Raw genomic sequence first — 14685 nt, forward strand, 5'->3', positions numbered from 1 at the left:
TTAAATTGCCTGGAGAATGGGGACTAGCTGGAGGATTCTAACGTATGCCTTTTGCCGTCAGGGTTTACAGCAATGCTTTTTAATATTAAGCCTCTATAACTTCAATACATACTAACAGACTTATTTGATGTAATAAGAATTAAGCAACTCAAAAATATGGAGTGGCAAGTGAAATCATCTAAAGCGCCCAAGTTAAAAGCTTATATAATGCAACTGCATTAAGAGAAAGGAGGCTTAAGAATGGAGACTGAAAATCTGAATATCTACCTTCAGGATCAAAACCAGAGCCACGAAAAGAAGAAATGGTCATTGTTAAGGAGATTGAAGGCCACAGTAAAACTGAACTTCATAGGCAGTGGGCTATGTAAGTAGTGTGGGCTCTAGGGTAAATATTTTTATGCTTCTGCACAGTTAGGGCTTTATGAGCAAATTTTACTAAAACTTGGAGAACTTGTTTCTGGGTTATCCTGCTGCAAGGGGCACCACTGTTTTCATTTATTCATTCAATAAATAATTTATTAAGTACTTACTATATACCAGGTACCATTCTGGAGCCATAGGTTACATCAGTGACCAAAACAAAGATCCTACCTCGTGGAAAGCACATATAACATACAGTAAAAAGGTGAAAAGTGCTACGCAGAAAAATTAAAATTTAAGCAAGTGGAGGGGGATCAGGGAGATGGGTGGAACACGCTGGGAGTATGGAGGGCAGGTTGCCATTTTACGTAGCATAAAAGAAGGTCAGGGAAGACCTTCTCCATGAGAAGGTGAGATTTGAGCAATGACTTGAAGGGAGTGAGAGAGTGAACCATGCAGATACCTATAAAGAGAGGGTTCCAGGAGAAAAGACAGCTCCCTCCTTCATTTCTTTCAAAATAGTGAGGTTTCTTAATTCATTCGACAAATAGTATAGAAAAAAATCAGTATTTTAAAATGTGAAGTTTTACCTTGATAAGAGGAATAAATCTAATTATTCTGAAATAACCTATTATTACTGTAAATTGAATAAGAACCAAGTGGTCTGGTCTCAATCTGACAAAGTATATACAAAATACATCAACGATTCCAATAAGCACGATAAAAAACTCCAAAGTATTCCAATGTTGATGAAAATATCTGCTTTTCAAAATTGTTATCTGTTTAGAAAACATATAGAATGTACATCATTTCATAGCACTATACAATGATATGGGGAGGGGATTCTTAAAAATTAACAGTTAAATCCTCACCTACAAATGAGTTATATTCCAAAAGTTGGGTTTTAAGTCATTCATTTGAAATTCAAAAAAATCCTACATCAAAAATTATAATTTGATTCCAAATATACATAATCTATTATGAAGCTGTAATGCCAAAGAAAAGCAATGAAAAGTACTAAACAGATTCATTGCAACACTATTAATTATAATTAAAGTATGAAAATAGTAATGCTGATAAATCATCTTTGAAGCATTTATCCTAAAAAGTAGTTCTCATCTTACATTATGACAAGTAACTAGCAAACCATTTTTGTTTAATTCACTTATTTATTCTTTGCTTCGTTACAGGGAGTATTTGAGGGAAACAGCAAATGTCTAGATTTTCAATTCTTTTTTGCCTGATCTTTGAGATTCTCTCCACTTTTATGATACTTCTCTTATCTGATATCCAAGACTAACTGTTTTACTGATTTCATTATTGAACTCAGAAAATTCAAAAAGATTACTAAAATTCCAGGATCCTATCAACTGTTACAGCAAAAGGCTTCTAGTATCAATTATTTCAAAAAAATGACAAAAATAGATTCAAATTATCTAAACTGTTCTTTTTATAGGATACATTTCTATTTTAAACAGTACCTTCAATGCTGATTCTAACAGATATAAAAATACAAAATAGTAGTTTACTAATATCAGTGCTGACACATTTAATTCTCTTGCCATTGGCCATAGATGCATTATCATAGGATAAATGTACATTATTCCTATAATATGTCCTGCATATTCAAATTCTTCTGAAAATGCAATGCGATATATAAAAATCAGAAATTTATTATTCCTGAAAAAAAAGAGATCAAATAAAATGTCAGATCACTTTAAAAGTATAAGAATTAAAATCTGAAGTTCATTTGTTTAAATAAATATTAACATTAATTTGAAGAAAGATACAAATAATATGAAACAATAGCTAAGCAAAAATCTAAACCATACTTTCTATACATAAAAATCATAAGGGAAAAAGATAAAAATATGGCTCTTGGTAATCTAGATCAGGGCTGAGGACCTTTTTATTTAAGTTAATGTCTTATGCTTATTATGCACCCAGGTAGAAGAAACATTTTCATTAACCTTTGCCAAAACATTAGGTACTGTAAATACATATTCATTTGGGAGGGTGGCTTTTGGGGGGGGGGGCGTGTTTTTTTCTTCCAGTTTTCTTAAGATATAATTGACATACAGCACTGTGTAAGTTTTAAGGTATACAACATAATGGTTTGGCTTACGTACATCACAAACTGATTATCACGGTAAGTGTAGTGAACATCCGTTATCTCATATAGATGCAACATTAAACAGATAGAAAATTTCTCCTTGTGATGAGAACCCTTAGGACTCACTCCCTTAACAGCTTTCATATGTAACATGCAGCAGTGTTAACTATATTCATCATGGTGTAGTACATTACCTCCCTGGTACTTATTTATCTGATAAATGGAAATTGTACCTGGTGACTGTTTTCATTCACTTCCCCCTCTCCCATCCCCCACCTCTGGTAACCACAAATCTGATCTTCTTTTCTATGGATTTGTTACTTTGTTTTTGAAGTATGATTGACCTAGAACACTATGTTAGGTCCTGTTACACAACACACTGATTCAATATTTCTAGACCTTTTAAAATGATAACCACAATAAGTCTAGTTATGATACGTCATCATACAAAGATACTACATAGTTACTGACTATATTCCCCACACTGTACATTTCATACTGGTTACTCATTTATTTTGCAACTGGAAGTTTGTACCTTTTAATTTCCCTCACTATTTCTTTCCTCCCCCGACCCCTCCCTTCTCGACACCACCTGTTTGTTCTCTGTATCTATGACTCTGTTTCTCTTTTGTTAAGTTTATTCATTTGTTTTGTTTTTTAGAATCCACATATAAGTGAAATCATACAGTATTTGACTTTCTCTGTCTGACTTACTTCACTTAGCCTAATACCATCTAAATCCATCCACATGGCAAATGGCAAGATTTCATTCTTTTTTAGGGCTGAGTAATATTCCATTATATATATGGAATATATACATACATATTGAACCATCCTTGCATCCTTGGGACAAATCCCACTTGATCATGGTGTATGATCCTTTCAATGTATTGCTGAATTTGGTTTGCTAATATTTTGTTGAGGATTTTTGCATCTATTGATATGCTCATCAGTGATATTGGCCTGTAATTCCCTTTTTTTGTGATATCTTTGTCTGGTTTTGGTATCAGGGTAATGCTGGCTTTATAGAATGATTTCAGAAGCGTTCCTTCCTCTGCAATTTTTTGGAATAATTTGATAAGGATATGTGTTAACTCTTCTCTAAATGTTTGGTAGAATTCATCTGTGAAGCCATCTGGTCCTGGAATTTTGTTTGTTGGGAGTTTTTAAATTACTGATTCAATTTCAATACTGGTAATTGGTCTGTTCATATTTTCTACTTCTTCCTGCTACAGTCTTGGGAGACTGTACCTTTCTAAGAATTTGTCCATTTCTTCTAGGTTTCCATCTTATGGGCATATAACTGTTTGTAGTACTCTCTTGTGATCCTTTGTATTTCGGTGATTTCAGTTGTAACTTCTTTTTCATCTGATTTTATTGATTTGGGCCCTCTCTTTTTCTTGGTGAGTTGGGCTGAAGGTTTATCAATTTTGTTTATTTTTTCAAAGAACCAGCTCTTAGTTTCATTTATCTATTCTACTGTTTTTTAGTCTCTATTTCACTTATTTCTGCTCTGATATTTATGATTTCTTCCTTTCTATTAACTAAGGGTTTTTTTTGTTGTGTTGTTCTTCTTTTTCTAGCTCCTTTAGGTGTAAGGTTGGATTGTTTGTTTGAGATTTGTCTGGAGAGCATTTTTTAAAATCAAGGCTAATCGCACATAGGAACAATGTAAAAATTCATACATCAAAAGCAAGAAACAAATTAATTTAGAGAAAAACATCAACACTGCTTAAAATTAGGAACAGAATGAAATATTCTATTCAATATTACTATGACATTTAAAAAAATTTTTTCTATTCATCTAAAGTAGAAGCTGACAAAAAGAGGTTACATGGATATATGTCAAGATCCTAGGGTTTTAAATTTTTATATTTTTCTGTAAACTTAATAAATGGAAGAAAGTAAAAAATTATCATAATTTGTTATGAAAAGTATGTTAACACCCACTTAAAATTTATTAGCATTAATGGTCCCAGTATTTTCTCATTTGACATCTTTTGTTAGTAGAAAAACCTTGTCTTTCTGCTCTAAAAAGTATATAAGCTCACAACTTATACAACAAAGAGTCTACGCAACTTAAGAAAAATCTGTATCTTGTGATATTTTGGACGTTGGTTATAAGTATTATTAAGGCCATGCTGTGTTTTTCCTAATTACAGACATCAACAGAACCATCCCATGGCACAGATGAAATTAAGTTGAGAGCTAGATTTAGTCTTTGAGTTTGCTCTTTCTCACCCCTGCTCATCCCAGAAGAATACCAGAAGAATATGAAAGAAGTCCAACATGTAATGTGACCCTAAGACAAGGTAATTAAAACTTGAAGAATTCAAATATGACCATCCTTTTCATCTTTTTTCTACCCACTCTCTAATAGAGGTGCCAAGGAAATTGGTAAAACAGAATGGAGAAAGAGAAGCAAGCACTTTGTTCCTTCCACACTCAATCAATAAGACTTGGCTATAATATTAGTTGGGTTTTTTGTTTGTTTGTTTGTTTGTTTAGGGAAAATCAAAGTAATCTATTCTGACAATGTAGAAAAGGTCATATTTTCAAGTACATTGCTATTAAAGGTTCACAGTACTTACCCATATAGAGAAAGAGGTGCCTTATCCTTATGATATTCCAAGAAAGTTAATATGTTTTTAAACTTCATAAGCCAACTTCTAGCTCTTACATAAGTTGAAACATCATAAATACTCATGAATCTAATAGAGAAAAATATACATACATGTTATAATGAAAAGCAAATGCTATACCTTTGGGTAATATAAAACAGAAAGTTATACTAACTATAAATGTAATATGGGTTCATTAAATATGCCTCTGTATCCATCCACCTACCCACCCATGGTCATGGAACAGAAACATTTTTAGTGGGAGACTCCTGCTGTCCATGTTCCTGGAACTATCCGTGACCTGAGGTAGAACAAAATTAAAACTTCAGAATCCAACTCTTTGGGGTTCAGAATCAAGCTTCCTTTTGTCACGCCTTGCCTAGCCCAAGATTCTCCAAGGCCCTGAAGTCCCTGTCCTTCCCAAACTTTATTTAGGAATTGATGCTACATCTCCCAGATATATTACCAGGCTGCTGAAATGTTAACTATCACCCAGACAGAATCTCCTGTCACTGTTGCCCCACAGGTTTGTCTTAGACCATCCACTATCTAATGTTTCAGGACTGTAACCAGATATCAATATATCTCTAAGATACTGAGCTCTTCCCATCATATTTAATTGCATCTATCAGTTCCATGGGTTGGATCAATTCCTCCAGAAACTATGATCCTATTCCACCCCAGAGAGCAGTTTAATGGCAGGCTCCAGGCCTCCTTACTTCCCCTATGCAGTAATTTAGTGAATATGATATAAAGACAAAATAATTATCATCATAATTAAAACTATATGGGTTCTTTTTCATGGCTCCCCTGTCTCTCATATAATTGCTCTGTAGTCAAATCTTCCTCCAGAAACTCCCAATGTCATCAAAGTTATGAATTTTCAGGGAGAAAAGTATAAACAAGAAAAATAGGAAGTAAAATAGAAAAGTAAAGTAAAGTAAAATAGGAAGTAGATGGATGGATGGATGGATGGACGGACAGACAGATAGATAAGATAAAAAGATTGATCAATCTGGACAATGAACTCTCAGTTTGTTCATTCTCTATCACATACCCATTCAATTTTGGAAATATCAATTAAAGAAGTATTACACTTACTTTCCTTGGATGTGGCAATAGCTTTTGGTTGCACCAATTAATGTCCGGGCTGCCTCTACACTGAGGACTCCATCGTTACACTGTTTTTCAAAGCTACTCTAAACATACAATTTTAAATAAAAATTACAAAGGACCAAAACATTAATGTAACATACTCTGCTTGACCTTTACATACCCCTCACTATTATTATTGAACTCAATATATGAAAATATACTATTCAAAAACTTCTAGAGCAAGAAATAAATTTCATTCAATTTAAATATTTACAGAATATTCCATTTTTGCAAAGTACTCTCTTGGATGTTATAAAAGATACAAAGACTTCTGGCTTCAGGAAACTCAAAATCTATACAACTCAAAGAGTTTACTTCAGATGTTCAACATCACTAATTATTAGAGAAATGCAAATCTAAACCACAATGAAGTATCCCCTCATACTGGTCAGAATAGCTATCATCAAAAAGGCTACAAATAATAAATGCTGGAGAGAGTGTGGAGAAAACAGAACCCTTGTACACTGTTGGTAGGAAATGTAAACTGGTGCATCCACTAGTGAGAACAGTATGAGGTTCCTTAAAAAACTAAAAATAGAGCTACCATATGATCTAGCAATCCTACTTCTGGGTATATATCAAAAAAAAACCCCCAAAACTCTAATTCAAAAAGATACATGCACCTCAACGTTCATAGCAGCACTATTTACAATTGCCAAGACATAGAAACAACCCAAGTGCCCATCAACAGACAATTGGCTTAAGAAGATGTGGCATATATATATATATATATATATATATATATATATATATATATATATATATATATATATATATATATGTATTACTCAGCCATTAAAAAGAAAGAAATATGCCATTTGCAGCAACATGGATGGACCTAGAGATTACCATACTAAGTGAAGTCAGACAAAGACAAATATTATATCACTTATATGTGGAATCTAAAAAATAATACAAATGAATCTATACACAAAATGGAAACAGACTCACAGACATAGAAAACAAACTTATGGTTACCAAAAAGGAAAGGTGGGGAGGACAAATTAGGGGTATGGGATTAACAGATACAAACTACTATACATAAAATAGATACACAATAAGGATTTACTGTATAGCAAAGGGAATTATAGTTAACATCTTATAATAACCTACAATGGAATATAATCTGAAAAAAAAAAAAACTGAATCACTATGCTGTATGCCTGAAACTAACACAATATTGTAAATCAAATATATTTCAATTTTTTTAGAAAAGATAACATGGAGTGGGTCATTACATGGGATTGTTGGTTTAAAAAGTAAATGTGGTAGGTCATTATAACAATGGTCCCAATGTAGCATGCCTGTCCCATGCCTCTTTGTAACTAACACTGCTGCTCCTTCCTTCAAAGGTGGGGTCTTCTTCACTCATTGAATCTGGGCTAGCTTTGTGATTTACTTTAACTAATAGAATGGGGGTAAAAGTGATGTTATTCAACTTCCAGAGCCTAGGAGATACAGAGGGCTTGCACCTTGTCCTCTCACCCTGTTGGAACCCAGAGACCACCATGTAGTAAAGAAGCCCAGTTCACTCTACTGGAAGATAGGAGGCCATGTGGAGGAGAACCAAAGTGCCCTGAAAGACAACCAGAGTCAACTGCCAAATCTGCGAGTGAGGACATGCTGGACCCTCCAACCCCAGTTGAGCTAAGATGGTGGCAGACATCTGAGTGGTCCCAGGCAAGACCGACAACAGAATCATCCAGGTTGCCAACCCACAGAACTGTGAGAAATACCAAATCATTGTTGTTTTCAGCCACTAAGGTTTGTAATACAGCAAAGGCTAACCAAAACAGAAATCAGTACCAACTGTGCAGAGCTTCCATAACAAAACGCTAAACCACGTATCATTAGCTTTGGGACGAGGTGGTGAGCAGAGGCTAGAAGGAGAGGCTAGACTGTTAGTGGAAGCTGGAAGAGCAGTGAGAAAACTGATGTAGAAGGCTGGAGGGAGGCAGCTGTGCTATGAAGAGACAGCACAATTGGCAATACTGTCACCTAAGGCAAACTTGGAAAGTAGAGGATGTACCTAATGAATTTATGAATCTGGCTTCTAATATTCTAGAAATATTAAAGTGTCAACCTTTTTAGCTGCATATGATAAGGTGTGGGAAGAGAGAGATAAACCGAAGGGCAACAGTTCAATCTGCAAGCAGGTATTACAGAAAATATAAAGAGGCCATGATTTGCCAGGTTGAAAACCAAACCTACTTCTCATCTGCAAGTCTCTCCAGGTGGCAAAAGATCTGGGAGTAAAAATCAAATCTAGAGTTCTGCCAGTAAAATATGGCCTCAGGCTCAAGATCAAATCAAGGGTGTGGCTCAAGACCCTTGGCTAAGACCACTGAAAGGTTAAAGGTGGTCCTTAGCCTACCCTCTCAAGCAGACTAAAGGCTTTCTCAGACTCATATTGTCTGACATGTGGCCTGCATGAAAAGGAATTACAGAGTAGAGTGGCCTACAATCAGACTCATTGAAAACACATGAGTTTTTAAGGAAACTATCAGATTGGACTAAAAAAGACAGAAAGGGTTCTAAATAAATAGGAATTTCCATTTCTACTGGCAGAAATCAGTCTGAGAAGGTTACTCAGCCACAAACATGGATTATTTCCTACGAAAATGTAGAGAATGGGGAGAACTGGGACATATGCCCAGCTGGATTTCAGAATTGCCAAGGACCAGTGATTAATCAGTGCTTCCTGTTCTTCCCCTTCTTGAACAGACGTGTCTATTGATCACCACTGAATGTTGTGGGTGGAGGTGGGGGAGACAGATAACTTCTCTTTTTAGTCCACAGGTCTCTGGATCAAGAGGAATCATACTTCAGGAGATAAAACCCAGAGGCCTCAGCAGACCTAGACTAAATGCACATCATGAGATACTGGACTTTGAATCTGATACCATAATAGGATGAAGGCTTGCCAGGGTTCGGGGCGGGCGTGCAGTGTCTTAGAAAAAGATGAATGTGTTTTGCTTCGTAGGAGGGGTAAAAATATTTGTGGCCAGTGAGTGGAACGTGGTACATTAAATATGGTGACAAATTCTTTGCATCTCTTACCATCGTGAGGTTGAATCTACTGTCCCAAGCCTCAAATTAAAGTGGCTCCATTCCCAAGTCTGGTAGTAGGGTACTGACTCTCGGCTGTATGCCTCAGGTTACTTCTATGTGGCCTCTCATTCGTCAGAGGCTAGGCCAGCTTCCTCACATGACAATCTCAGGGTGGTATTCAAAGTGGAAGAAGGGGGAAATTGCAAATCTCCTCAAGGCCTGGACTCCAGTACATTCCCAAAGTCCTTTTGCTACATTGTACTGGTCAAAACAAGTCACAAGAACAGCCCAAATTTAATGGTGGGGAGGGATATAGACACCACCTCTTAATAGGAGGTCTTACAAAGAATTTGTGACCATACTTTACCTCTCTGGGTAAGAACTTTTCAAATTCTGAGAACATTTTAAATTAAGTATAGAAATGTTTTTAAAATGAAAATATAGTGTTAATCTTTTTATATTAAGAAGAAATATGTTCTTCAACAGAAAAAATAAAAGGAGGAATTTATAGATTAAAAGAGACAAAGTACATATTCATTCATTGCAATACGTGATTTTAATGAAATGCAATTTAAAAATATAAACTGTGAAAATACGCCTTGATCACATTTATGAGATAATTGGAAATTTGATCATTGACCCAATATTTGATGTTATTAAGGAATTATTAATTTTTAGGTGCAATATTAGTATTTTACTATGTTTTTTAAAAGACCAAAATTTAGAGATACATACTGAAATATTTGCAGATGAAATGATATAATATCTGGGATTTGTTTCTAAATAATATGGAAGATGGAGGAGTGAATGAGGGTGCAGATGGGGCACAGTTGGTCATGTGTGGATGGTTTTTAAGGCTGAGTGATGGGTACTTGGGAGTTCATTACACTATTTTATCTACTTTTGTATATTTTAGAAATTCTTCATAATAATAAGTTCTAAAATGAAAGTAAAAAGGATTCTGGGCATAACGAGTATTTTATATACTTTTAAAATTGAATAAAATTTGTACTATTAGAATAAAACCCCAATTTTAAATGTGCAATTTGATAAGTTGATTTAAACTTGATTTTACCTAGTAATCTTCCTATGTTTATAACATTTAAATATTAAATCATAAATATTTTAAGAGAATTTTGTTTCATTAGATTTATTTTAACTTATTAGATTTACAAGAGTTAAATAAGCACTTGAGAGAATTTTGTATAAAAGGAACTCAAATATGTTAAATTTATAAAAGCAGTTTCAAATATTTGAAGATTTTAATTAAGTACATAAATGGCACCAAACATTATTCAAAGACTCCCCAAAAGTGAACTGCTAAAATTAGCTAGACTTAGAAATAGAATAATAACATTTGTGACTTGAATTTAAATCCTAAGAGATTTCTTTCTTTTATTTTTTAACTTTCATAAATCAAACATAAATTTTAACAACCAATCAAAAGATGAAAAAAAATCTTCTAGTCACCTGAAAACCATACGTAAGAATTAAAAGCATTGCAAGAATAATAAATAAATAAAAAGCAGATTATGTGAAGGGTACCAACCATTTGTATTATAGCTACATGCAATCTGGCCTCTTCTATTAAAACTTCATCTGTTGGGGACTCCTCCTTCACTTTTTTATCACATGAAACATGAGGAAACTGAACAGTATCAGACTAAGTTTAAAAACATACAGAGATAAAGTTACAAATAAGTAAAAATGATTAGGAGCTGTCAAATACTTCGCTCAACCAAGATTCCAATAACTCAAATCAGAATCGCTAAAATGAAGGGGTGTATAAGTGAAAAACGTTCTCCATATTAGAAATGTTGCTTTCAATTGTGGCGAAGTAACTATTCATTTGGGGAGATTTAGAAGCCAAATTCTTCCCCAAGCTAGTGTATGCTTGACTGCTCTCCGGAGCAGCCTATGTTTTCTGCTTTTGATAGTACTTATACAAGGAGAGATCTCTCACTTCCTCAACCAGTTGGAAACGTCACCCTGGCAGAGGTCATTCATAGTTACTCAATCAGCCAGTTTGTAAAAACACCAGTTCTCCTGTATTTGGCAAATAAGGCTAGATCACCAACACCTTCTCTTTAGAGACAGAATTCAAACTATTTTTGCCAATATAGCAAAGCTAGTAAATGCATCTCCCTTCAGTATCCTGACACATAACTAGCAGAATCAAGTTTTTTATAATAAACTAAAGAAAGAGGCAGGCCAGAAAGGGAAAGGACTATTTTTTGCCAGGTATCAACTCACAGGAATGATGTATTCAATCTTTGTTTTTTCTTCTACTAAGGTCCAGTTAACATTTGTCAAAATTTTTTCTGTTTTAAACAAAGTTATTCTGTTCTGTATTATCTCCTGGATGTGCTTAATGGCATTTTGCATGGCCATTTGTCTTGGAAGGGAGATGGCACACAAACCTGTGACAAAGAAAAGGAAGGGCCTTAATAAAATACAGTGAAGATTGCACACGGAAGCGAAATGTTGCATAATGTAGTGAAATCTTGGCATCACTTGCATAGCCAAACCAGAGTGCTTAGAGCAAGGACAACTATTTGTCCAAAATTTTCCAGAAAATTACCCAACTATCCATTTCCTTTTGGGTGTACAGCTCAACTTTTTCTGACTCAAGTGCTAAAGAATATCTTCTTAGTTTCTTTTTGTTCCCTATAGCTAGAAATGTGACTATTTAAAGGCATCCAATCAGTATTTCTCCAAGTATGGAAAGCTACCTGTGTCTACAGGTAAAGGAGCTGCCTATTAAATTATGCAAATTCCTGAGCTTTACGCCATGTCTGGAGAATCAGAGTGGCCTGGGAATTTGCATTTTAACAACTTCTCCAACTGATTCTTATACATAATAAAATTTAATGGCCACTGCAAAAGAGATCCCTCAAATTCAACATCTGTTTCCTGGCCAGCAAATCTACATGTCCAAAACTTGTAGCAGTTTGTATCATCTTGAAGTATCACTTTGAAGTTATAGATATGAGGCTTGCTTACCAAAAAGAAGAATTTAATTAGTGAATGAGCTTAGCCTACTCATTCAGAATTCCATCTCAATAAAACTGTTCTCAATAAACAACAAGGTTCTACTGTATAGCACAGGGAAATATATTCAATATCCTGTGATAAACCATAATGGAATAGAAGAGAAAAAAAGAATGTATACATATGTATAACTGAATCACTGCTGTACAGCAGAAACTAACAAAACATTGTAAATCAACTACACGTCAATTAAATAGATAAATAAATAAATAACAAAACTGTTCTCTCTTCATAATTGCATATGAGATGTCTCATAAAGAGTTTTAAATGTTTCTAAATGTTTCAGTTTAACTTTATTGCATTCTCTACAGGACACTGGTGCACTGTATTTCAAATTTTCAGGGATTCAAAAAGGTTTGTAATCATATCCCTCTCGGTTCTCTATGGTCCAGAGCAAAGATGCATCTGACTGCCATGCTAAAGAGTTAGAATGTGTCAGCTTTGGATTTAAAATTTCCATGGCTGAGAGCACACAAGGAGAAAGTTTATTCATTTGCCTAATTACATCCCACCCATTAGGATGGAGCAACGGCCACTTTCCAGTTGCTCTGGGGAAACACGGGTATAAGTGGACCACTCGATGGCACCAGTACATTTGAACAAACTCCTGTGTTTAAGATGATCCTGGAAGAATATGAGGATGGATCTCTCTCTCTCTCTTTTTTTAAAAAATATTATTGAAGTAGAGTTCATTTACAATGTTGTGTTTAATTTCTACAGTACACCAAAGTGACTCAGTGATATATATATATATATATATATATATATATATATATATATATATATATATATATATATATATATACACACACCCACACACACATATATATATTCTTCATATTCTTTTCCATTATGGTTTATCACAGGATATTGAATACAGTTCCCTGTGCTATACAGTAGGACCTTGTTTATCCATCCTATATGTAATGGTTTGCATCTGCTAATCCCAAACTCCCAGTCCTCTCCCCTACTCCCTTCCCCCTTGGCAACCACAAGTCTGTTCTCTATATCTGTCAATCTGTTTTTGTTTTGTAGATAGGTTCATTTGTGTCATATTTTAGATTCCACATATAAGTGATATCATACAGAATTTGTCTTTCTCCTTCTGACTTACTTCACTTAGTATGATAATCTCTAGGTCCAGAGGATGAATCTCTTAAAAGCATTAGACCCTATGGAAGAAGTTGGTCTGAAACTCTTCCTGATAAAACTCAATTTTGTCAATTACCTGTTAACATGCGAGTGTTTCTAGAAAGGATGAGCACTGATTCTGAGGATAAAGTACTTGCCATACATGTTTGTTTCACAATGAAAATTCTGACGTTCAGTTAATACAATTAAAAAAAAAATTGTATGGGAAGAAAAGGAGAAGAAAAAAATACTTCCATGATAGTAAAACCTCTTGCTCTTGCCTTTGAGTATCAGAGTAAGAGCAATGTCAAGAAAGCAAGCATGGGAGAAAACCAGATGTTATATCATAAGCAAAGAGAGCAGAGTGGGTCTGGATCCCTGAAAGCCAAAGAAAACTGGTGGGAAGGGAGGTGTGAGCAAACCTTCACGGATCGAGTTAACTTTAGTCATGCTCCAGTGTAGGCTTTTGCTGATCCAAGCTCTACTTTCCACTGCAAACAAGAGCAAACCCATGACGTGGGGAGAAGGAGAGCTGCCAAAAATCTGCCCCATTTACTAGTCCTATTTGCATACTGGGGCCATGGACTTTGAGGTAAGCTATCACAGGAAGTTCTGCAATAGTGTGGATGGGGCACAGTTTCAGGAGTGGGCAGAACTGTGAAAAGACACAAGCAGAGGGGTTAAATTCACCGGGCTACTTCCCTGTTTATAAGAACTCTCCTTCAGCATTACCCTTCCTTGACCTCTCACCAGTTCCACGCTTTCCAAGAAATCTTCTGATTACTAATTTGATTTATCAAGGAAATTGGTATTTAGAGGTGAATACCCTGAATAATGATCACGATTATTTCTGACATAGAAAGAAATCATCCTCATTATAAATTAATAAATTGATTTTCTGCTGCATCTATATTCTCCTGTGAGTGCGATATATGTAAATTTCCAGCCTTTTGATTAATTCTAGATACCCTGACAAAATCAGGTCTCTGCAACAGCAAAGCTGAGGACCAGGCCACGGGACACTGGAGGATACTAAGGCCCTACTCTAAACCTTTGTGCAATCCCACCCTGCCCTTTCTCTCCCCCTTGACTCCACTGCCACTGATTATCTTACCCTGATTTCTCTACTGATCATCGGTCTATTTGTGATTTTATTATATTCATGTATTTTATTATCAACAGCTTCAGTTTTTTTCCAGAAAT

At 35.0% G+C, this 14685-nt stretch overlaps 1 protein-coding gene across 1 annotated transcript in view; it reads right to left on the reverse strand.

The window, feature by feature from the left end:
• LOC137762839 (ankyrin repeat domain-containing protein 45) overlaps positions 1 to 14685 on the reverse strand; it is a 151529-nt gene that overhangs the window by 51833 nt on the left and 85011 nt on the right. Inside the window, exons 16-21 of the mRNA XM_068541261.1 lie at positions 11554 to 11720; positions 10850 to 10948; positions 6196 to 6293; positions 5065 to 5184; positions 1842 to 2040; positions 951 to 1139 (exon numbers count right to left, since the gene is read on the reverse strand). Coding sequence (XP_068397362.1) covers positions 951 to 1139; positions 1842 to 2040; positions 5065 to 5184; positions 6196 to 6293; positions 10850 to 10948; positions 11554 to 11720 — 872 coding nt within the window. The remainder of the gene's footprint in view (positions 1 to 950; positions 1140 to 1841; positions 2041 to 5064; positions 5185 to 6195; positions 6294 to 10849; positions 10949 to 11553; positions 11721 to 14685) is intronic.

The sequence above is a fragment of the Eschrichtius robustus genome, chromosome 3, assembly GCF_028021215.1.
Source record: "Eschrichtius robustus isolate mEscRob2 chromosome 3, mEscRob2.pri, whole genome shotgun sequence".
Taxonomy (NCBI): domain Eukaryota; kingdom Metazoa; phylum Chordata; class Mammalia; order Artiodactyla; family Eschrichtiidae; genus Eschrichtius; species Eschrichtius robustus.